The sequence below is a fragment of the Pteropus alecto genome, unplaced genomic scaffold (assembly GCF_000325575.1).
Source record: "Pteropus alecto unplaced genomic scaffold, ASM32557v1 scaffold398, whole genome shotgun sequence".
Classification (NCBI taxonomy): domain Eukaryota; kingdom Metazoa; phylum Chordata; class Mammalia; order Chiroptera; family Pteropodidae; genus Pteropus; species Pteropus alecto.
The window spans coordinates 4,541,941-4,565,607 of NW_006442497.1; the positions used below are offsets into that span (position 1 = coordinate 4,541,941).

The 23,667-nt window shown below is 48.2% G+C and overlaps 1 protein-coding gene across 5 annotated transcripts in view; it reads right to left on the reverse strand.

Moving 5' to 3' along the window:
* Positions 1–1,510: 1,510 nt before the first annotated feature.
* Positions 1,511–23,667, reverse strand: part of PIK3R5 (phosphoinositide-3-kinase regulatory subunit 5) — a 69,948-nt gene continuing 47,791 nt past the window's right edge. For 3 of the 5 annotated variants that reach the window (XM_006922379.3, XM_015597461.2, XM_025040159.1), the window contains 15 exons: positions 23,194–23,332; positions 13,800–13,869; positions 11,075–11,249; positions 10,334–10,487; positions 9,545–9,628; positions 8,545–9,256; positions 8,252–8,414; positions 7,829–7,954; positions 7,200–7,328; positions 6,902–6,995; positions 6,607–6,683; positions 4,102–4,195; positions 3,941–4,023; positions 3,466–3,578; positions 1,511–3,325 (listed from right to left, as the gene is read on the reverse strand). In XM_006922379.3, the coding sequence (XP_006922441.1) occupies positions 3,178–3,325; positions 3,466–3,578; positions 3,941–4,023; positions 4,102–4,195; positions 6,607–6,683; positions 6,902–6,995; positions 7,200–7,328; positions 7,829–7,954; positions 8,252–8,414; positions 8,545–9,256; positions 9,545–9,628; positions 10,334–10,487; positions 11,075–11,249; positions 13,800–13,869; positions 23,194–23,332 (2,361 nt within the window). In that variant the 3' untranslated portion in view covers positions 1,511–3,177. The remainder of the gene's footprint in view (positions 3,326–3,465; positions 3,579–3,940; positions 4,024–4,101; positions 4,196–6,606; positions 6,684–6,901; positions 6,996–7,199; positions 7,329–7,828; positions 7,955–8,251; positions 8,415–8,544; positions 9,257–9,544; positions 9,629–10,333; positions 10,488–11,074; positions 11,250–13,799; positions 13,870–23,193; positions 23,333–23,667) is intronic. The other 2 variants (XM_006922381.3, XM_006922382.3) reach the window with 2 other exon arrangements.

Consider the following 23,667-nt stretch of genomic DNA (forward strand, 5'->3'; position numbering starts at 1 on the left):
CTGTCAGTTTTTGCTTTATAGTTTAAATGTATGTTATTGGGTACATGCAGATTTATGATTGTGATATCTTTTTGTTGAATTGACTCTTATTCTTTATTAAATGTCTCTCTTAATCTTTTGTAGTGCTTCATGCCTTAAAATCTTTGTCTGATTTTAGGGTAGCACCACCAGCTTTTTTGGTCAAGTTTGCATGGTATTATCCTTTTGCTTTTAGCTTTTCTGTGTTCTTAGATTTTAAGTGTGTCTCTTGCGAGCAGTGTATAATTTTTAAAAATCATCGGGCTATTCTAGGTATGGAATTCAAAGTTGATGGATTTTTTTTTTCAGCACTTTTCATTGCCTTCTGGCTTCCATTTTTTTCTGTTGAGAAGAGAGTTCTCAGTTTAATTGTTGATGCTTTGAAGATAAAACCTTTTTTTCCCCTTAGGAGTTTGACGACAAGGTGCCTGTGTGTGCCTGTGTGCGTGAGTGCGTGCGTGCGTGTGTGCGTGTGTGCGTGTGTGGTTTAAAAACCAAACTCCAGACTTTATTGAGGTTTCACCAGTGTTCCATCAGTATCCTCTTTCTGTTTCAGAAACCAATCCAGGGCACCACGCTGCATTTAGTTTTCGGTCTCCTTTGGTCTGTGAGTTTCTTAGTCCCTCCTTGATTTTCACAACGCTGACTATCTAGAAGAGTATTAGTCAGATTATCCCATAGAATGTCCCACAATCTGGGTTAATCTTATATTTTTCTCATGATTAGATGGGGGTTATGGGACTTTGGAAAGAATATCATTGGTGAGGTGCTCTTATCATGTAATTCTTTTGATCCTGTGAGATATGCCAATTTTACTGAATATGTGGGTTGATGTGCTCCATCAATTTTGGCCAGTTGAATGCTGGGAGAAGAAATATTGTGCCAGTTCCAGGCCCTGGCCCTGGAAAGCATCACGTGTCTCTGCTTACCTGTCTCTTGTGCTAATGTGCTGGCCCAAGGCGCCTGAGAGGCCCACTAAGCAGACCTGAACACGCCTGCAGCTTGGAGTCAAGCTACTCTGAGCCCAAGGAATCCCTAAATGTCCTATAGACGCATGAGCAAGAATAAATAATCATAGTTTTAGTCCACTGAGTGTCAGGTGTGCTTTATGGTTGTAGTAGCTATAGCTGATGCAGAGCTAGAGCATCTCATAGTTCCTTCTTCCTCCATCCCAAGCAGTTGTGTTTGAAGCCTGGTGCTTACCTACTTCTCCCCGGTCACAGGTATATTCCACCATCCCTTCCCCTTTTCTTCTCTCCCTCCCTATGATCCAAGACTAAAACTGCCCCAGAGCCAGAGTCCACTTCTCTTCCTCTCAGCAGCATGATGAGGCTTAAATGGATTAGTGACAGGGAAAATTTCAGTGCAAATATATTTGCTATAGAGAGGAAAATTACAAAAAGGTAAATAAAACAATCACTCGACAATCTTATTTCTGCTATATATGAATGATTTATGTAATTGCCATATAGCAAAATAACTCTAGATCATTAAATACAAGACTAATAAGTTTTATTTGACAATAATATTAAATTCCATTTACTTGTTCTTGGATACCCATTGGTCATGTAGTAGGCAATCTGCTCACACATAGAAAATATTGAAGGTATATGTCTGATCATTCTCTGGACCCTGGCCAGGACGGGGGAGGAATGTCAATACTGGGTAGGAGCTGGCTTTGTCTATTTCTCTCAAGTGTGAGCTCTCTTGGCTGGGGTTTCATGGGCTAGATACGCCCAGAACCTTTGGAGCAGGATGAAGCAGAAGGAGAGGGAGGAGGGTCTCTGTATGGGATCCAACTGTCTGCTCCCATGGTTCCTTTCCCCACCCCTACCAGTTCAAATCCTGGCCCCAAGCCCTGCTCTCCACCCTATCACCCTAGCCCATATTAACTTCAAACTTCTCAAAGCACTCTAACCAGGCAGTTTTACATTTTTTGCTCTCATGTTCTATCACCCATTTTCCCCTAATCAGGTTCTAAGCTCTGCGAGGCCAGGCACTCCATCCTCTATTCCTCTGGGGAGCCCAAGGAGTGATATGGAAGTGGGGGGCATAAGGGCCAAACTGGGAGAAAAGGAGGTGAAGGCTGGAGCACCTGTGCAACCCTCCTCTCACGCTGACACAGGCAATTCCTCCTCCATAGGATACATCTGAGCACTCCTCACCCCCTTAGTCTTGATAAATTAGAAAACAGTGAATGAAGAGCCTCCCAGAGGTCATGAGAGCTCTGGCACCCTAGTACCAGACAGGGGAGTCAACGTTTAGAGAGCAAGACTGTTGATCTTTACTGAGCACCAGCTGTGAGCCAGCCAGGGGGCCAGGCACTTTGAAATCCCTTTTCAACCCTTTAAGGAGGACTTATTTCCCCCCAGTTTAGTGCTGAGGAAAGGGAGGCTCGAAGAAGCTAATTAACTTCCTTCTGGTCGTTCGGTCACAGCTGAATCTAAGCCTGTCCTATCTCCCAAGGACCTCGGATCCAGAATGGGGCTCCAGAGAGAATCTGTATCGGGTCCTGAGAGTAGACAAGTAAAGAGTTAGTGCTGTTTTTCAGAAGACCCAGGGAACCTGAGAGAAAAAATGCGCGCGCGCGCACGCGCGCGCGCGCGTGTGTGTGTGTGTGTGTGTGTGTGTGTGTGAGTGAGAGAGAGAGGGAGTTTGGGGGTGGTACTGAAGGTCAGCAAAGTCTCGCTCATGTTTCTAGAGTAGAGGAGACTGAATTCCAGACCCAAAGGGTTCCCCAAGTCTTTGACAAAGGAAGGGGTGGGCCTGGCCACAGATTGGGAAAAGAGGCCTAGACCATAACCCAGACCACAAGAGCCTTACATATTTAGAAAGGATCCATTCTAGAAAGGATCCTAGACCACGGTAGTGCCCAGGGCCTTTGGAGGTCAGCTCCCCTTTCTACTTCAAGGAATCTGAGGGGTGTGTGACCAGGCCCGTTCTCCTTAATGCCTGTTTCTGTCCCAAACAGAGCCCCAAGGCCCCAGAAACAATCAGCCCCTTGCCCCCTGCCCAGTGCAGGGCCCACAGCAAGACCCTGACCCAGCACAAGGCCATTTGCTTCTCCACGAAGAGTGAGACCCTCACAGCCGACTGTTCGGAGAGGGGCTCAGAAGAAACTGCTTCAGGGCTTTCTGTCCAGGCTGGTGCAGGGTCTCGCTAAGGTAGCGCTCCACTGAAAGTCATGATGGGCAGGCAGAGGAGGGAGCAGAGGTCGGGTGCAGCCTGGACGGCTGGGTCGGGGGACCTCTGCGGTTGGGTACAGAGAGTGCTCTTCTCTGGCTTGTAGCAAGGTGAGACCTCACACCTGTGGGGCAAGGCAGGCATAAGGGCAAGCCTCCCATCCCTCCAGCAACCTCTAGGCCTCTGGGTGGGGGTGTGCAGGAACTGACCCCTTCTCTGCTATCATACTTTGCTGAAGCAGAGCTAGGGGACCCCCTTTCCTACCTGATCACACTCTGCAGGATTTTCCTCTCATCCTGGTCCAGACACACGGCAAAGGGGCAGCTGTTGGATCCAATAATCTGTACCTTGTCCACTTTGATCTGCGATGTGCTGATCTGGAAGGAAGGCCCAGGTCAGCCTCCAGAGCCCTGGCCACAGAGCTCCCAGCCCATAGCTGTTCCCAGTTCCCTCCCTTGGAACGGCCAACAAGGCCTGGGGGATGGGAGCAGGAGTTTGCTTGGCAGCACTCTAAGGCTAAAGGCCAGCTCCAAGGAGGGGTCCTGAGGACTCCATCAGGCCCTGACTCCTCTCCAGCCTCTGTCCTTTCCCGAGCCTGGAAGAAGCAAGTGTCCCCCGAGGAAACTACCCACTGCCCTCACCACGAGAGCCCTGCAGTTCTCTGACACAGCCAGCTCTGCCTCAGACTCAGGGCAGAACCTTTCCACACACATATCTCCTCTCACGAGGAGAGCCATACCTGGTTAAAGCCCTTCTTGGATTTGGGGTTTTGCCTTTTCACCACTTCTGTCAGGTTTAGCGTCAGGGCCTCCACACTGGCATCTGAAGGGTAGGGGTGGCTCAGGCCAGGCTCAGAACCCCTCCCTGCCATCACCCCTGTGCCCTGGCCGTCCTACTCACCTAGCTCCTCCTGTCTCCGGCAGGCTTTGTTGAGGTTGATGGAGGTACAGACCTTCTCAATGTTACTCCAGCGACTTCGTCCACTGATGGCCCCCTGGAATTGTGGCAAAGCCAGATCCTCTCAGCCTGGAGGCCCCAGTACCTGCTGCCTTCCCTTCAAAGTGGAGGCTCCAGATCACCAGGGAGCTGCCCACAGTCGGCACACCCAGGAAGCTCTCCCTCATTCACCTGAGTCTGCTGGCTTCCTCACTAAGAGCCCCTTACCCCTGTATAGATCTTGGTGACTCCAGGGAGGAGCACCAGGCTTAGTCTATGGGTCAGCCTTGTGACCAGATCACAGGGCAGGAGAGCTGAGAGCACCTCAAGGGGTGGTCTTGATTATCTCTCACTGAGCCCAGAGCAAGGAAGAGGGGGGTCCATGGGACTGGAGAACCCCCTCTTTGGATACTTGTCTGAATGTCTCTTTCACCAGGGACCTCCATGTTACCAAACCCAAGATCATTTCTCAGTCCTTGATCAGTCTCAAGGTCAGCTTACTTGACCTCACAAGAAAATTTGAATCTGTTCACCCCTCTCCTCTCCTGGGCTTTCTTGATGGCAAACTCCTGGTTTCCCCACCACTTTTCTAGCTGGGGCCTCTGCTCTGTGTGATCGCCCTCCTTTGTCTCTCACATGATGCAGGGCTCAGGAACTTCTCCTGGGTCCTCTGCTCTTTGCATTCCTACTTTCTCCATTAGGGAACCTCCCCTGTGCTTTTTTGCCATGACTACCTATACGCCCATCTTCATGTTTCATGTCTGAGTTCAGGTATATTCATCCAATTGCCTGTTCTAACTTTCTCCTTCTACTTCTCAAAGGCACCTCAGACTCAACATATCCCACACTCATGATCTTCCCCCATTGGACTTGGGCTGCTTCCGAGAATATGGTACTATAAGTCGCAGAACACTGAAATCCAGAAGTCCAAGTCTCTCCTTTTCCAATCCCTAAGCCCTGAGGCTTCCATAATCCAGATACAGCTCCCATTTCTTTCCATCTCCACCACTACCACCACCACCAGTCTAATGCAGGCCACCCACATTTCTCTCCTGGAAAACCTATTGGCCTAACCATGTCACCTGTGGACCCCACCACTCTGTTCTTCACAGAGCTGCCAGAGGGAGCTTCCATGTCCCACACATTCCCAGCCCCACCTCAAACTTCAGCCACATCAAAGGATACCCATCACTCCTCTCATTACGATCAAGGCCCTTGGTATTCCGGCCCCGCCGATCTCTGCAGCCTCCCCTCGTCATCACGTTCACACCCACTCTCTCTGCTCCAGCCTCTCTGGCCTTCCTTCCGTGCCCTTGGATGTTCGTGTTCTCTCCCATTTTAGGGCCTTTGCACATGCTGGCCCCTCTGCCTGGAGAACACACCCCTCACTTCTTAGCTGAATTAATGAACTCCTGGTGCTCTTTCTAATACTGACTCATTGTCTCTTCTCTAGGAAGTCTTGTCTAGCTTCCCTGAATCGGTCAAATTACCCGCTTAGAGGTTCTCACAGTACCATGTACTTCTCCTTCATCTCTTTTCCACAGTTGTAATTATACATCTGTAGGTTCTTCTAGCCAATGCCTACCATCCCCTCTAGGCTGTAAGCATTTTGTTCACTCTTCACAACATGCCTGTGCCTAGAAAGACTTCTGAGACACAGTAAGTATTGAACACCTGACACATAGGTGCCAAGGTTAGTCCCTCCTGCCCGTCTCCATTGCCACCACAAGTAAAGTAGCCCCATCATCACTATCCCATTCAGCCCTTTTATTGCCTTGTCATCACTCACCACTCTTTGACATTATCTTGGCCATTTACTTGTTTCTTGTCTGTCTCTCTCCTCTAAAAAAGTTAAATGAAGGGCCTAGCCCTTTCTGCTTACTGCATTTCCCCTTGCCCAGCACAGAGCCTGGCAAGAATAGGTGTTAAACGAATATCTTTTGAATGCTCGAAGGAAGGAAGAAAGAAAAGAAAGCAAGAAGGCTCCCCACTGGTGAGGTTGAGCCTCTCGTGGCCTGTACTCCAGGGCGAGACGTGCTCAGAGACTCATGCCCTCCGGTGTGCTCATGCGCAATCCCTCCCACCCCTACCCCACAAATATCCTCACTCTCTTTTCATACCAGTCCCACCTCCCATGCACCTAGCCAGGTGCCCCAGCCCACAGACTCTGGCCTCTGCCTTGCTCTGTGCCTCTGGAAGACCCACCCTGGCCCCACTCTCACCCCAGCCCTGTAGCCAGGCCCTGACACTTCACGGAAGCTGCTGAGCACATTCAGGTGTGGGGAGAACACAGGAGTGGGGAGGCTTTGGAGGTGCGGGGGAGAAAGATGTCCTCTCCCACCCCTTCCCCCCTTCTCTCAGGGTCCAGGGGAGCCTTCTGTAGCATTCCAGCTTAAAAACTGGGGTCCAGGAACCTAAGAGTCTGGCTCTGTGTAAGGGAAGATCAGGAACAGACCCCAGAAGTCTTACCTTGCTGTAAATTATCTGTAGTGTTAAAGGGACGGCCTCCCGGTCCCCATCAATGCCCAGCCTCTTGCTGCCGGGACCTGTGCCACACACAGACAGACCTTTTACTCTCTCTTAGTGCCTCTCAGACCCAAGGGCTCCGCCTACCCTCACCCCCACCTTTGGCCCTGCCTTCTGGTGACCCAACCTCTCAGGGGGTCCCACTTTCCCAGAACTCTGTCTCTTTGTGGCCCTGCCTCTTTGGCCCTGCCTCCCCACTCTCCCCATCTGTCTCCACCCAGGGTCAGGCAGCACCTACCTGAAGCCTTGATGGCACGAGTGGCAGCAGAGTGACCAAGTTCCAGGGAATGAATGAAGATCTCTGTCGTCTTCTCCCCGGTAATAAAAGTCAGCTGGAGAGGGCAGGACCAGGGCATCAGTGTGGACCTCCTGCAGGGGCCCACCAGGCTCCTCCAGCACAGGGCCGGGGGCTGCTATGGGGTAAGGGCAGGCCGTACAGGCCCAGCAGGGCACAGGCTGGAACCTGGCAATGCTGAGGAAGGCCTGCCAGTGAGTCTGATGGAGGAGGTGGCACGGAGTGGCAGGACAGGCCTTACCTCTGTCTGATAGACCTGCAGCAGCACCGGCCGTGCAGCGAAGCGGCAGTAATAGAGCAGCATGTCGGCCAGGATGGGCAGCTGGGTGAGGGAGCCCTCCAGGGGCCGGGAGTCAGCCTTCAGGGACTGCTGGTGGGGGGTGGGGGGCCGGAGCCAGAGGAACAGGTGGAGAGAGAGCAAGAGAGAAAGGGAATATGAGAGGAAAAGAGAGGAACGCACACACAGACATGAGGTACACAGGCAAACGGCCAGAGAGGGCCAGGTGAGATGGAAGCAGGAAACAGAATGGTCAGGGGAGGACCCACAGCCTGGTCTCCATATCCCTCCCTCACTTGGCACACGGGCCTCCAGGGAGGCCCCTGGCTGAGATGGACAAAGCTGGGAGTTGAAGATGGGTGCCCTAGATCCTTTTGAGGACTTTCCCTGTCGCTATAGTGACTCTGTCCCTGGCCCTCAGTGTCCTGGGTTCAGGATCGGTCCTGCCTCTCACCTACCCTCCCTGCTTATTTCCAAGTGAGCCCTGATCCTCCTTGGAGGCCTGAAGCTTGATCTCCCCAAACCAGAGCCTTCTAAGCGAGGTTGTGTGACTGCAGCCAGTGGTCCTCTCACTCATCCCAGGGGCCACTTACCTGGCACAGGACTTCAGGGGGCAGGTGCATGAGGCCCAGCACGTTGCGCTCATACCAGGGGTCGAGCATGCCGAGGTAGTAGGAAATGTCATTGGTACTCTCCTCCCATGGGGCCGTGCCCAGCTCCTGGGACAAGGGGTGAGAGTCATTCCCAGCTACCCTGGATGGCACTTGCAGCCTCAATCTGAGCTTCCCCCTGCTCTTGGAGAAGTCTGACAACTTTCAGTATGCCATACAGCAAAATGCCACCCCCAAGTGCAGAGCAGGGACCACTTCTGGGAGCCAGGACCAGGCAGGAGGAGACATCCTGTAAACACAGGTGATTGCTCTTGGCGACTTCCAAGTAGCACCCTCAGGGAACTGAAACCTACTTATGTCTACTCCGCCTTCCCCACCCCATTTGGTCCAAGGCTGGGGACATACTGCAGAGCTGGGGTGCTTTGGGGAGTCTGTGGGAGGTGGGGGTGTTTGGCTCCGAGGGGTTGGGCAGGCGTTAGAGCTGGTCCCCTGGCTTCGCTTCACAGGAACATAGAAGAACTGAAGCTTGAAGAACCGTGTGAGGAGCGGGCGGTTGTTCTCCAGCCGCCTGGCAAGAAGAAGATGGTGAGAAGGGAGCTCCTTGGTCCCTCTTGGACTTAAGCTTCAAGACCCACATTCCGCCAGCACCATCACTCTGCTACCCAGGGCAGAGTGATGCCCCCTATTCCAGTTCTCACCGCAGGTTGCTGTACGCCCGAGCCACCTTCCCCGAAATCCGATCGGAGCCGAAGACCACAACACGTAGTGTGGAAGCCTTGGGGTCCTCGTCCCCACTCAGGAAGGGGCGGCGGCGCTGATGGCGAGAGGCAGGGGCCAGGAGCCAGCTGGGCAGCTGGGCGTTGAGCTTGGGCTGGGGCAGGGAGAGGGAGCGCTGGGCTCGGGCAGGGGGCAGTGCTGGGGTGTCCAGCGGGCTGCATAGGCTCCCAGCCCGCCTCAGGGGCAGGGCTGTGTCCGAGCTGCCTTCCAGGCCCCGAGAGTCCCTCCGCATTACCAGCTGGCTGGTGCTCTTGAAGAGTTTATAGATCCTGTTAAACTTCTGCCCAGGCCTGCGGCAGCCCCGGCGTTCTCGACTACCAGGCCTCTTGGGCCACTCTGAGGAGCTCTCCTCACTGTCTTCCATGTAGCCACTGTCCATGCCATCCGAGAGGCCCGAGACAAAGGAGGTCAGCAACTGGCGGGAGAGGGTGGCCCCGGAGGCCTGAGATGAGGCAAGGGACAGGGAGGAGTCGTGGAAGGCCTCTGAGCTGGTGGAAAGCAGCGAGTCCCTCTTGGCACAATGCCCATCTGTTTCCAAGTCCTCTTCCTCCTCCTCTTCCTCTTCCTCATCGTCCCCCAGGATCCCTGGCTGGAGCAGCTCCTGTTCCTTGAGCAGGATTTCCTGCAAGATGTCTGCAGGCGAGAAAGGGAGGCATCATTTGGGTGTCCGGACCCTTGAAAGCCCTCTTGCTCGCCCTTGGGAGGGGCGACAGGCTAAGACACAATGGACTTGGGGACAAGAGGGCAGAAGGAGGGTCCAGGCCAGCCTAGGACTCAGAGTACTTCCCTCTGCTCTGCTTAGAGCCTGCTCAGGTGGGAGGGCTGCTGGGGTATGGGAGGCAGCTGCACAGACCAGGACCAGGAAGAGAGCCCAGGCAGTTTGGGGGGCAGGCACCACGAGGGCCCCAGCCAGCTGCTTACCAAAGCTGTCCTGGTTCCAGTCGTAAGTATAGCACCTGGCGACAGGAATGGGGATGGTGTGGAGCTTGCCGGGTTTTGCAGTGTCTGTAAGAACAGGGCAGGCAGTGGGTAAGGCCTGGGAAGGGGTCTTGAGATTGGCCAGCCCTGTCCTCTCGTCTTAGAGTTGGCAGAGGACTGGCACAGGCCACGCAGCCGAGTGGGCCGAAGCTGAGCTGGAAGCTGGGATGCCTAGCTTGCAGCCAGAAGACCTTCTTTCAAGGGCACCATGTGGATGCCATAACCCTTTGTAAACTGTGTAAATGTGGCCAACACAACATCTGAGCCTCCTTTTACAGGGTCCAAGCAGAAAAACAATGGCACTATGTCTTCAGGTGTTGTGAGGAATATTGTATCCCTCTTCTATGGTAATAAAGTTGTGGAAAGGAAGTTTTCCAGACTCCTTGGGGTGAGGTGTGGCCACGTGACCAAAGCGGGACAAGGGGTATGTGTAGACATAATGCTTGCAACTTCTGCATTACCTAAATATGTAAACTATGTAAAAAGGAAGTGCCTTGCCCCAGATTAGCATTCTCTTTTCCTCCTCCCACAAGTCACCACATGATGGCAGCCAAACCCTAACCCTGCAGACAGTAACAATGTCCCAGAGGATGGTGGAGCAAGGAGATGTTGAGGAATGCAGGTCCTTGAGTGACTGTGTGGAGCACAACCAGAAGACAGAACTGGACTGCTCACTGAGGGAGCCAGAGCTGGCGATGGGGAAAGTGGGCCCCACTCTCCCAAGAGCCTTACCTAAGACACCACGGAAGCCAGCTTTCTCTCCCACTGCCTGCAGCTTGGTCCTTAGCCACTGCCGGGCCTCGGCTGCATCCCCGATGCCAGAAGCCAGCTCCTGTGCCTCTGCAGTCTCCGTGAAAATGTCCTCAAGCTCTGCCAGGGTCTTGGACTGAAGTCCCAGGAGGAGACAGGCTTGCTCCTGTACCACCATGTGGCTGCCCGACTTCTCTACCTCCCAGGGCCTTACTGAGGGCAGCAATGACCAATCCCCTCCCTGACCTCATCACCCACCTTTACCCACCACTGACCAGGGACCCAGGCCTCCCCTTACTCCTATTCTCAGGAAATGGTCATGAGAGAAAGGCCCAGAGCCAGAGCACTGCAGAGTTGGGAGGGACTTCAGCACTCACTACTGCAGGCCAGAGAGGAAACAAGGCTGACCAGGGTCTCACAACTGCCCTGTCACAGAGCTAGGACTAGAAACCAGCTCAGCCAGCTTCAGCCTAAATCTCATTCCTTTGAGGCTCTGTGCCCAGCCCCACTGCCCAGGGGGCCAACCACCCTGGTCCAGACCCAGCACAACAAAAGCCTCTTGACCAGGCCAATTCTCCAGCCACTGCCCTGCCATGTCCCTTGGGGTAAGGGAGGCCTGAGTGCACTGGAGACTGAGATGAAGCAGAGAGGGGAGCGTGCCTCTCGGAAGGAGTGCTCTGCTGGAAGGGGATGGTGTGTAGCCCCAGGACACCAGACACATACCTGTAGCCTACGGTGCAGACCTGGGAGGTCACAGTTGGTCCCAAAGGTGGCCTGGAAGGCGTGCAGGAGCAGGGTGATGTAGGCGCTGTGGGGCGTGTGCCCGGGCGTGCTCAGCTTGTTGGCTACGGTGAGGAACTCAGCCTGCACTTCCACTGGGTTCAGCAATAGTACAGTGCTGAGGGCACAGAGGAGTGGCTGTGGGCATTGGGGGCACAGCCACGCACCTCAAACTGGTGCTGGGCCCCGTTGAGGCCAAGGCCTCCCCATAGCCCAGGCAGGGCCTGAGGCCAGAGTGAGGGGGGTTGGTGGTGATGGGGCTTGAGGGTCCTAGTTCCAAGAAGAAAGTTTATGGTCTACTTTTCAGTTTTTTTTTGTTTTTTTGGGTTTTTTTTTTTTAACCAGGTATTTTCAAAGATCTTTTTAAAAATTGAACTCAATTTTCAAAAATTAATTTTACCTTAATTTTTATATAAACATTGTTCTTACAGCACATCTAAATAGATACAAGATTACTCAAAAGAGGGTTGTATTTTAGGTGAGGTGACTTGAAGCCAAGCGATAATTCCGTGGAGGGGGAAGGAGGGCAGACACACGCCATGGTGCAGTGTGGCCTAATGTGGCCTCAGGAAATGGTCATGAGAGAAAAAGCCAAGGGTTGTGGCATGGAGTAGCATATGCCAGGAGGAAGGGGAGACAAGTCAGGGCTGCATCTGAGTCCTCCACTCCCAGGGGACACCTTTTCTAAATTGCCAAAGCTAGTTACTCGCACAGGCTAGTATCAGGCTGGGGAGGGAGTGGTGTACTCAGCCAACTCTACCTCTCCTCCCGCTGCACCCTGGGCTCCTCCTTGGTGCCAGTGTTGAAATGTGTTCATTATGAAACTTTCAAACACACCCAAATGTTAAGAGAGTCATGAACCCCGAGGGTGTGGATCACGCTGTTAACAGTAAACAACACCAAACTGTTCTCACTTCGCCCATGTCAACCCTCATTACTGCATTTTCTCGAAGTATGTTCAAACCATGATGGTCTTATATCTATAAATGCTTTAGTATGAACCTCTCACACTTGCTCCTGCTCTCTCACAAATCCATGCTATGTTTAAACTCAGTGCAGAGAAGCACCAGGTAGGTAGCATTCCCTCCGATTTCTGTGGACGTCTGTCCCAGAGCAGGGCCCTGGGCTTAAGGCACAGGGACAGGACCAGGCTCTGTCAAAGTCCCCATCATTTGGGGAGAAACTATATTTGATTTCTCTATAAGAAAAAGGCGGTAGGCCCACTTGAGCAGCCTCTAACTGAGGCCCTCTCCACTGAGCACTAGATCATTCCTTCCACAGACATGCTCTGAGCCCCGCTGCGTGCAGGACCAGGCCAGCCAAGCCTGTGCTCTCGCCACTGCATGCTTTCACTGCCGAAGAACTTGCCATTGTTCCCATCTTACAGAATGAAAATGAGACCATCTCTCAGCACCAAGCCCTTTCTATTAACCTCCCTGCTCCTCAGGTCCCCAATCTAAAAAATACCTTTCTCATAGAGTTAACTTGAGGAGTGGATGCTGTAGCAATGCTTACAGCAGTGCCCGGATCTCAGCAAGGGCCCGACAGGTGTTGGTGACTACTCACCATTCACCTGATCCAGCCCCCGGGAGGTGTCTTATTTATAGACTAACCTAACGTTAGTTACTAAACATTTGTATGCCCTGTCTCTCTCAAAACCTACCACTGGCCTGCTTGTTTGTTTTTACCTGGGAGAGACTCGATAGACGTTTGCTCAGTGGTGTCAATGTTCAGTGAACCCCTGGGCTGAGGATGGGGAGGGACTGGGGTGACTCTAATTTCTAAGCTGGTGGAGGCTGGGGTCTCTGGGCTTCCAAGTGTCAAGGCAAGACAGCACCCACATGCTTGGAGACCTTCCAGAGGGTCTTCAGAATGGAGGCTTCTCCAGTGCTTGTCAAACCATAAGCCGGGACCCATGAGCAGGTAATTAAATCACAACCAGAACTGCCTTTTAAATGAAATGGAATAGAATGGAACAGAGCCCATCCTATGAAGTAAGGGTAAGTTTATTTCCTGAAACTTGTTTCAGGTGTAGCTGTGTGTGTGTGTGTGTGTGTGTGTGTGGGTGTGTGTGTGTGTGTGTGTGTGTGTGTGTGTGTGTGTGTGTACGCACATGCGCACACGCACGTGCCAGGTTGTCATATAAAATGATTTTTTTATTGTAGATTCTGGTAAAAAATGTTTGGAAATTACTGTTTTAGTTACAGGCAGAAAGACATTTGGAAAGAATGTGAGTTTTTGGGTAATACTGAGGTTCAAATCCTGGCTCAGACACTTAACTAGCTGTGTGACCTTGGAGAAGTTATTTGGCCTCTCCAACCCCCAGTTTCCTCATCTGAAAAGTGGGGTAAAGTGAGGTAATGTGTGCCCAGCACCTGCCCCAATCAATTCAGGTGGTTCTTAACCTTTTTTTAAAAAAAAGTCTCTGACCAGTTTAGGAATCTGATGAAAGGCCCTCAGCCCAGAAAAACAAACCTGTGCACAAAACATCACCAGCCATTCCAGGGGTGTCCCCCTGAAGCTTGTTTGTTGGCGGCTGCGGTAAGAGGGCTTGCAGTGATGGAAGGAATGCCAGATGCATGGAGTGAGGTGCTATAACAATAGCAAAACGATGGGGAAGGGGTCCTCCCGTCCCCACCCCCCGTTTTCCCTGCCTAAGAGCACTCACACAGTGGAGCTTCGGTGACTCCTAACGGGCAGGCCCTGCTCAGCCCTCACCAGTCTCTGGTAGGAGATTCCTGTGGCCAAAAAAAAAGGAAAGAAAGAAAAAGAAAAAAAGAGTTCATAGTTTACCTGTTACTTCAGAAATCATGGCCCTGCACCTTGCAGCAAGCCCAGCACTGGACAATGAGGTTGGGAGTTCCTGGATGAGGTTCAGGACAAGGGGCAGATTAGACCTGAGGCCTCCATGGCTTTTAATGGTATGAGTCCCTACCATGGCTCGAGCCACCCTGCAAAGCTTTTCTCTTCAGACTGTGGCGCTGAGCACACTAGGAGGAGAACTGAGGTCCAGCTGCTCCTAGTTCTTGTCACTGCTCCCCTCTCTCAGTCTTGGTGACCTGCAAGGTGTGCCAGGCACTCCTCGACCTGTTCACTCAGTCTCAGCACCTTCCACAGCTCCCTACCTTCCCCTCAGCTTCTCTGCCTGGCTCCTCACATTCTTTCAGGGGACCCTGAGGGGGCTGTCTATCTCTAAGGTTGAGCCTCTGCACCATGGTCCTCCTTCCAGCCTTCCTCTCCAGCCTCATCTACCTTTCCATCTCCTCTGATTTCAAAAGTGTGGAGAAGAAATGAGCCAAAAGTTTTTCCTTTTTGCTTGCAACTTGATTCAGTTCTGCAGCTGGAAAATAAACCCATAACAGTATGTATTCAGTTCTGTGTCAACCTCGGTGAGGAGATTAAATAATAGTTCACTCTCAGCACCAACGAGGGAACAGAAGCAGGCGATGGGACTCACGGAGGCAGGCAGCCTCTTGTTAGAGCTTGGAAATCATCATGGTGGTCCCTGCTGTGGGGAGCAGGGCTGCCCTGGACTGGGTGTGAGCTGGGAGTAGAAAGGAAATCTCGGAAAGTACACAGCCAAGACTGGGGTTAGAGACAGCCACAAATGGCAGAAAATTACCAATTTATGCTCTGTTCTAATTTAGAACCTGATTGCTTTGGTTTGGGGCCTTTCGTTGGATGTTTCTTTTAGGTGATTGTCACATGTTTAGAGGTTAATGTTATGTCTACTTTGATAGTAAAGTCCCTGAAACAATGGCTGTTACTATCAGGACTTGGAACACCGTCTGGTAGCTGCTAACATGAACAACATGCAAAAGCTCCCCTCATCGCCCCCTCAACTCCCCAGTAAAACGCTGTATCGAACGGGAACATTCGATATCCCTCCAGAGGCTCCGAGGCAGAACACACAGACAGCCTTCTCTTGACTCTTCTGCACTTTCCTTTTACTACATAACAGGTACCCCGCACTCCGCGGGCCAATCGCTTCACCTCTAATTGTGCCTCTATTGACACAGGCCACACAGCTGGTCACACTCCTGAGGGGAGGGCGGTGGGAAGCAGATGGTGAGATCACTCTCCCTTCACATCAGGTTCCCCCAAACACCGACCATCAGCATCCAATCCCATGGTACTCCTGGAACTGCCCTCCTGAACTCACAAAGCCCAACACCTCGACCTTATCATCATTCTCCTTGAATAATATATTTTTGAGTGTTTGATACTGTTGGCCACTTTTTACTTGAAGCGAAGCTTGCTTTTCACCATTAGTCTTCATGACAAGGAACATTCTTCCACATCTTATATTTCTCTACCTGTTTATCTTAGGATACCCTAATAGTCTCACTTGGGAATTGTAGTGTGGTTAGAGCTGGGATCTGCTTCTTATCAGCTATACTGGCTCCATATAATCTTGCCGTTTGCCTGATTTTGCTGCTAGGGGACTTTTAGGAGGATAGCTGTGCCCCTTGACACACCCTCACCCAGAGGGAGTTATTTCCAGAGCTAAATATCCTAGACACCAGCAGTTCCCAAGTGGAGCACAGAGCATCAGATAGAACTCCCTCCTCTCCCCCGCCCCACCACAAAAACATTTTTAAAACCCAGTAGGAGGCAGTCCAGGGTGATCACAGTGGTCCCACAAACATCCTGGACCAAGCTTCTCCCATTTTTCTGCTCTACCATCCTTAGCAGGAGATACCATCCTCAAGGTCACTTCATGGTCTAAGATGGCTGCTGGAGTTCTGACCATCATGTCCTCATTCCAGTACACAGAAAGGAAAAAGTGAAGGGGGTTGCAAAAAGTTTAAGTCACTGTTATTTTGGGCTTTCTGTTATAGGCAGCTTGTTCAGTTCCAGCTGATCACACCCTATGATTTCCTGAACAGCTGCCTTTCACTCCTTTCCTTAAATCTCCCCTTGTGATCATGTGATATAATAAGAAATGTATGTATGTATGTATGTATGTATGTACATACGTATTAATCCCCAATTCCTGGGACAGGGCTTCTAAATCCTTGTAATTTTATGTGTGATAGGTGTGAAAGGAGCATCTTTTGTTATTTATAACTAGCCCCTTTTAACTGGACCTGAGTTTATGCTAATGAGGTGACTCTTGGTGGGTCCCTATGTAGCTTCTGGATAAGGGCTAGTTGCCCTATGGAACCAACCGTGTAATTGGAACTTTCAGGAAGGGTAGAGGAGCTTAATGGGTGAGATGACTGAGTTAATAGCTAAATTTTAATCAATCATGCCTACTTAATAGAACCCCCATAAAAACCCTAAACAATGGGGTTCAGAGAGCTTCCAGGTTGGTAAATGCATCCATGTGCCAAGAGGTGAATGTGCCCCAACTCTACAGAGACAGAAGCTCCTGAACTCAGGACCCTTCCAGACCTTGCCCTATGTACCTTTTCGCCTGGCTGTTCATCTGTGTCCTTTATCACAAATGTGACTAAAGTGCTTTGCTGAGTCCTGTGAGATGTTCTATTAAATTATTGAACCTGAGGAGGGGGTCATGAGAATCCCTGATTTGTAGCTAGTTGGTCAGTAGTAAGGGAGGCCCGGACTTGTTATTGGCATTTGAAATGAGGGCAGTCTTATGGGCTGAGGCCCTTAACCTGTGGAATCTGTGCCGACTCCAGGTAGTTAGTGTCAGAATTGAACTGAATTGTTGGATACCCAGCTGGTGGTTGGAGAGCTGGAGAATTGGTTGGTATGTGGGGTGGTGGGATGAGGTGGGGGACCCATGTGTCTGGTGTCAGAGTATTCTGTGAGTAAAAATGGCACAGATGCTCACCTATTAGTCAATGTTGGTTGGTGTTCTTTCAAGGAGTTTAAACCTTTTGTTCCACAATCAGAGACAAAAAGGAGAAAGTGCAAATGTTTATGACTAGTAATGTCCCCAAAGAAACGTATTACTGGGAAAGAATATTCAGAATTCACCTGCCACCAGCTAATAGGCAAAACTAACCTAATTCAGGTTTGTTCCAGCTTTGACAGGAGGTCAAAAAGTAGGAAGGCACTAAGTGAAAAGAAAAGGGACAGGAGAAATTGCCAAAAGGCAGAAAGCGCTTAGCAGCCAGGACAGCCCAGAGACTTTCAGCCATGCAGTCACCTGCTTAGGCCTCTTGGTAGAAACACAGCTTTATGCAAATGCGAGAATGTGGTTTTTGGAATCAAAGTTTACAGGTTTTGGAATCGAGAAGACGTGGGTTCTAGTGGTAGAGCTCTTGTTAGCAATGTGACCATGTGCAAACTACTTGATTGTCTAGTCTTCAGTTTCATCATCTGAAAGATGGAAATAATAGTAACTATACAGGGGAATGTTCTGAGGATAGATGAGACTGACCCTTAGCAGGGTTTAATGCACCATAAGCACACAGTTAACGCAACTATTGCCATCATCATCATCATCATTATCATCAACAATGATTACAGTTCTAATTTTGACCAGGAGGCTCAGAGAACTTACATAACCTGTCCCAGGTCATTGGCCAATAAGTGACAAAGCACAGGTCTCTGACATACCAAGACCCATGTTCCCTCTTTCACACTTGACTTTATAGCTTTAGCAAGAAACACTAAACTTCTCTGAGTCTTGATTGTCTCTTGTATGAAACGGGAATAATATTGTTTTTTCCTCTTACTCCATAGGGCTGTGGTCTGGGTGAGATGCAATCATTGAGGCTTGTGTGCTTTTGAGTGACTCCCACATATGATGCACACTGTTGCCCCTCAGGATTACGGATAAATTCTTTGCAGGCAAGTATTGTGGTCTGCACAGCCATGCCAGCATAGAGTAAACATTCAACAAACATGTGGGCTCAACTCAAGAGAGCTGTGGTGGGCAGGACCCAGCAATACTGACGTGAGGTTTCCTGCCACCTTCACAGTAGAAGCAGTAGGCACCCTATTGGGGGGTGGAGTCAGGAAAAAGGGGGAGGCCCACAGGCTTCATAACCTGCCCACTTCCTCTGGCACCCAGCCACATCAAAGTAGGATAAACTGTTTCACTAATCTCCATGGCAACTAGATCCGTAAGTCTCCCTGGGTGGAGGGCCCAGCTCTTCAAGTCCCTTGTCATCTTCTCCCTATGATCTTGCCAGGACCTTTCTCTTAAGCTAACACCACCCCAAACCTTAGTGCCCCAGCAATGTGAAATCAATGTGCCTTAGCATTTATCCTCACAAACTTATCAGAAAGGGAGATATTATTATATTCCCATTTTATAGGTCAGGAAACCGAGGCTCCTATAAGTAAAATGTCTCACCAAAGGCCCTACAGCTCCAGGATTTGAAACTACGATGGTCTAATACCAAGTACTGGTAACCACTAAGCTATTCAGCCCCAGCCTCTCCTCTGGGAGCTCATCCCTCAGCCTCCATTCTGGCCCCCTTCCTACTCCCTCCCATTGCCTCCTTCAGTTGGGCTTATTGGGGGTGAGGGCACCCAGAAATAAGGAAAAAATATTGCCACATGCCTTTACAAAACCACGTTTTCTAACAAGCCCATTTAAGGCTCATGTAGAAGATGGTAATTTAGTTTAACTTACTATTTGCTGTTGATGAGGGCTCAGGTTCTGTGAAATTAGAGGTTAACTTGTGGATGTGAGATCAGTGATTTTTTTCAGTATAAAAGATAACCTCAACAGTAACAGTTTTATTCCCCTATATAATTTTAACTAATTTTGTTTCTAATTTTGCAATCTTATTCTAGCTTATGTGAGAAACTTATTTTAGTTTCTCATATTCTCCTTTAAACCAGCACTACCATCTTACTGGCTCCCTCAGTAAGGGAGTCGAACATATCTTTGACATAGGCTCAATATACATTTGTGTGAATTAGGCTTTTTTAATTGTTTGAAGACAACTCTCTGACAAGACAGAGTTAATGGTTTCCTGTTTCAGATCTGCTTTCCCTGGAAGAGGAGAAATTCTTACCACAGGCAGCCTGGTCTGTGCATCCTTCTCTAGACATTTGCCTTCTCCTAGGTCACCAGCATATTGTCTCAGGGGCAACGTTCAGGGGGAGGCCCTCAGCAGTGAATGGCGAGAGTTCCAAGGGTCCTCCCTGCTCTGAGTCCAAAGGACCTCATACCATTTCCATCTCCAGTTGCTGCTCTGCCTGGCTCTTATCTCCAGGCTTAGAACCCCATGTCTCAGAGTCTGGGCCTCTTCGCAGCCTGCCCCCTTGCTCCACATCTGCTCGCAGCTGCCCAGAACAGAGTTCCTGCTCAGCTGCCCACAAAAGTATCTCCAAGCATAGTGTGCATTCAGTGGAGGAGAGCCAGCTGGTTCCACTTGAAACTGGGAAGTGATTTCCCCACACACAGGTGACAGCCCTCCCCGAACCCAATATCTCTGTATCCCTATTTCAAAGTAAGAAAGAGTCATTTAAATCTTTAGTATAGACTGAAGGCCCTGCCAAGGCCTTTGCATGTTAAGTCTTTTCTGTCTCAATTACAGATGGGAAGAAAAGCTTTGCATTCTTGTTAAAGGAATTCTGGTCACAAGCTAGAACCCCAGAAGTGATCTAGATCTGCTTGATTTGGGAGGCAGTGGGGAGGACAGGAATGAAAGAGGTTCTTAAACTGGTTTGTTCATTTAGGGTGTCTTGGAAAGTTAGGATGGCAGTCTGTCAAGTCAGCATGTGCCCGAGCATCTTTCCTAGTTCAACACTTTCTCAGGGTCTTCCTGATTTCTTAATTCTTCTGCCCAAGTGTCTCCTATGAGGTGAAGTCCATATAATAAGTAGACATAGGTTATGGCCAGCCTTAGCCTGTGCCTCCTCTGCTCCTCTGTAACAACAGATGGTTGAATGACTGAGGGAAGGCAGATCAGCTGATTGATTGGGCTAACAGTTCAGCTGATTGGTTGGGGGCAGACAAATCAGATGATTGGTTGGGGAAGGTAGTCAGGAACCTCACTGAAAGAATTTAAAGACAAAGCTTCAGTCCTGAGCTTTCTAGGGTTCATGAATCATTGGGGAATAAGGTTTGCTACTTTTGTCCTGTGTGTTTAATGTGTACAATGAGAATTAAATGTCTAAATAAAGTGTGGTGCATATATAGATTAAACAGTATGGAAGTTCCTTAAAAAGAACAGAATTAAGAATAGAATTACCATATGCACCAGCAATCTCTCTTCTAGGTATCTACCTCAAAAATTTGAAAACACATCCATAAAGATATATGCACCCCAATGTCCACTGCAGTATTTTTCACAGTGGCCAAGACATGGAAACAACTGAAATGTTCTTTGATAGATGACTGGATAAAGAATTCAGTTGGATAAAGATGTGGTACATATATATAATAGAATATTACTCAGCCATAAGAAGAGATGAAATACTGCAATTTGCAACATGAATGGATCTTGAGGTAATCACGCTAAGCAAAATAAGTCAGACAGAAAATGTTGAGAATTATATGATTTCACTCATATGTGGGATATAAAACTGAAAGCAACAAACAAATAAGCAAAAAATAAAAACTCATAGACACACACAACAGGTTCATGGCCACCAGAAGGAAAGAGGGGAGGAGGGAGGTAGATAAGGGTAAACGGAGTCAAATATATGGTGACAGAAGGAAATTTGATTTTGGATGGTAAACACACAACACAATATACAGATGATGTATTATTGAATTGTACACTTCAAATCAATATAATTTTATTATTCAATGTCACCCTCCAATAAATTTAAAAAAATTTTTAATACTATACCACACGCATAGATTTTTTGGACCAGCTCTTTTTTTTCTTCCCACTCAAGTTACTGAACAACTTTTGATCTCAGTAACTGTGCTTCTATGATATTATTTTTAATTATTTTTAATGACTTTGCTACAATATACCTCAACCAAGTTCAATATTTAGGTCTTTGGGGATTGGTTGATTAGAAATAACTCATCGATAAACAACCTTGTAGAAAAAATTTTTGCATATCCAAATTATTTGTCAGGATAAATTTCCAGGAATGGAATTGCTGGGTGAAAAAAATAATGTTTTAGAGAATGAACTCCATTTTCCTGACCAACACTGGTCTTTTTGTTCCTTCTTATGTTTGCCAATTTGATAGGGGGAAAAAGGTGTCACGCTGTTTAGTTTTGCATTGTCTTTATTACTAGTGAGGGTAAATATTTTGGGGGGTGTTGCTCAGCTGTTTATGGTTCTTTTTTGAAGTGCTTGAATCATGTTCTTTGTCTATATTTTCATTAGTGTGTTTGCCTTATTTTTAATCAACTTAAAAGAACTTTTTGTGGGTTCGAATACTATTCATTTATATTACAAATATTTTTCTTAGTCTGTCATTTACTTATAGTGGGTTTTGCCATATAAAAGCTTTAAATTTTATGCCCTCAAATCTGTTGGCCTTTTATAATTTTTGCTTTGGAGGGACATGTTTGGCAGCTCTTCTCCACTCCATGCTGATATAACATATTTTTCTTCCATTACTTTTTTTTTCTTCCATTACTTTTATGGTCTTGTTTTCCACACTCAAATCTTTAATCTATTTGTAAGTTACTTTTATGTTTGAGATAGAAGTCAATTTTTTTTTTTTGAGATAGAATTCTAACTCACTTTTTATGGCCTGTCACTTATCCTAATACCATTTATTAAATGACCGATTTTTTTTTTATCACTGGTCTGAGCATGCCACTTTGTCAAGTAATAAAATTTTATATATTTAATTTGTTTCTAGCTATTTTATTATGTTGTTTCACTAATTTATCTATTCTTATACCAATAGCGTGCTATTTTAATAACTATAGCCTTAGAGTACCTTCAAAGACCTAGTAAGAAAAATATCTCATTCTTAATCTTCTTTAAGAATATATAAATACATAATAAATACATCAAAAAATGCTGCTGTAGAGGATGAATTCTTTCAGACAGACTTTATCTGTTTTGTTAAAGGTTTTAAAAGATGTTGGTATTTCAATTATGGTTACATTTATTTCCGTAACACCTAATGTTATTACAATACTGATTGAATCTAGCAACATGTCTCTTAAATTATTTATCCTTCAGTTAGGCTTGTTTTCTCTATGTAGGTTATTCACATTTCTTCTATTTCTTTTATATTTTTAGTTGCTATTATAATTTTTTTCCATTATGTTTTTTTTCTGGTTAATGCCATTATCCAGGAAAGCTCTTACCTACCTGTTTTCTAGTCCAAAGTACCTATAAGCATGAAGGGGAAGATTACTGACTTAAATGGAAATGCCTCTACTATTTCATTGTGGGCTGTTACTTTATTATTAAGAACATTTCCACATATTAGTAATTTCCATATATTACAGAGGTTGAATATCAGGAATGGATTTTTAATTCCATCAAAAGCTTTAGAGGCATCTATCAAGATGTTTATGTTACTTTATTCCTTTGAGCTATTGATGTGCTGAATTACTACAGTATCAGGCCACCTCTCAATATTTTCTCTTGCTTACAATAGTTTTCTAAGACTTCGTTTTCATGTCTATTATAGAACCTGCAATTTCTCAAGAATTCCTACTTTTCAGGCGTCGCATATGAAAATTTAGACAGTATCAGGCCATTGTACACACTTATCATGGTGCCCATCAACCATCAACCTATCAATTCCTAACACCAGCCACCCTCCCCAGCCAGGACTAAATCTATCCACACATACATTTCCCTGTTTGCTCCTGAGGCAAAGAGAACAAATGAGGGCCTCTTGTCAATATGGTGGGGGCTTCTCCTTCTGACTTGGGAAGCCTCAGAGACCCCTTGGACAACTGGAGCAGAGGCATAGGTCACATGGTGGGGTCTCCTTGACCTGAAATCCTGCTTGGCTTCCCCTAAGAATTCATCCTTGAGTTACTGCCTATGTTCACTGCTTTCAGCCACCTGAAACTGATGCACACATGGTGTACACAGCACGATGAAGAGGAAACTCCAAGATTCTGAAACAAGGCCATGGGGAGGGATGAGCTAAAGGATGAAAGGTGAGAAAGATCATAGCCAAAGAATAGTTTCTGAAGAGCTGGAAACCTCCCGATCCCTGCTCCACGTGCCAGCTAACTCAACACTTACCTGGGGCCTTGAGTTCAGCATCGATGAAGGTGAGCAGTTCCTGGCAGATGCTGCAGTAGGGAACAGGCCAGGTCAGGAATCGGTGGTAGGTTCTGGCTGCTTTCAGAAGGAGATCTGAGTCTGGTGGGAAGTGTGGAGTCTGAAATGGAGAGGGAGTGGAAAGCAGAGAAGTCTGAGTGAGAGAAAGCTCACTGATATTCCAAAATAGAACCTGCAACTTTTCTGGTATGTTCCACAAAGGGCACACATTTGCTGGCAGCAGTATGTCCAAGGACAAGGTCAGGAAGAACTGGAAGTAACTCACAGAGAGAAAGAGTTACAGATGGACAACATGGCTCCCAAGGATGTCTCTACTATAAAGGCCTTGTTTTTTCACCAATCATAACACAGTTTACCCAATATATGAGAGAACCTCTCTGAAAAGCTGTCACCTTGGAGGTCATCTTAAATGGTGCCATTGCTGCCTCTTATTCT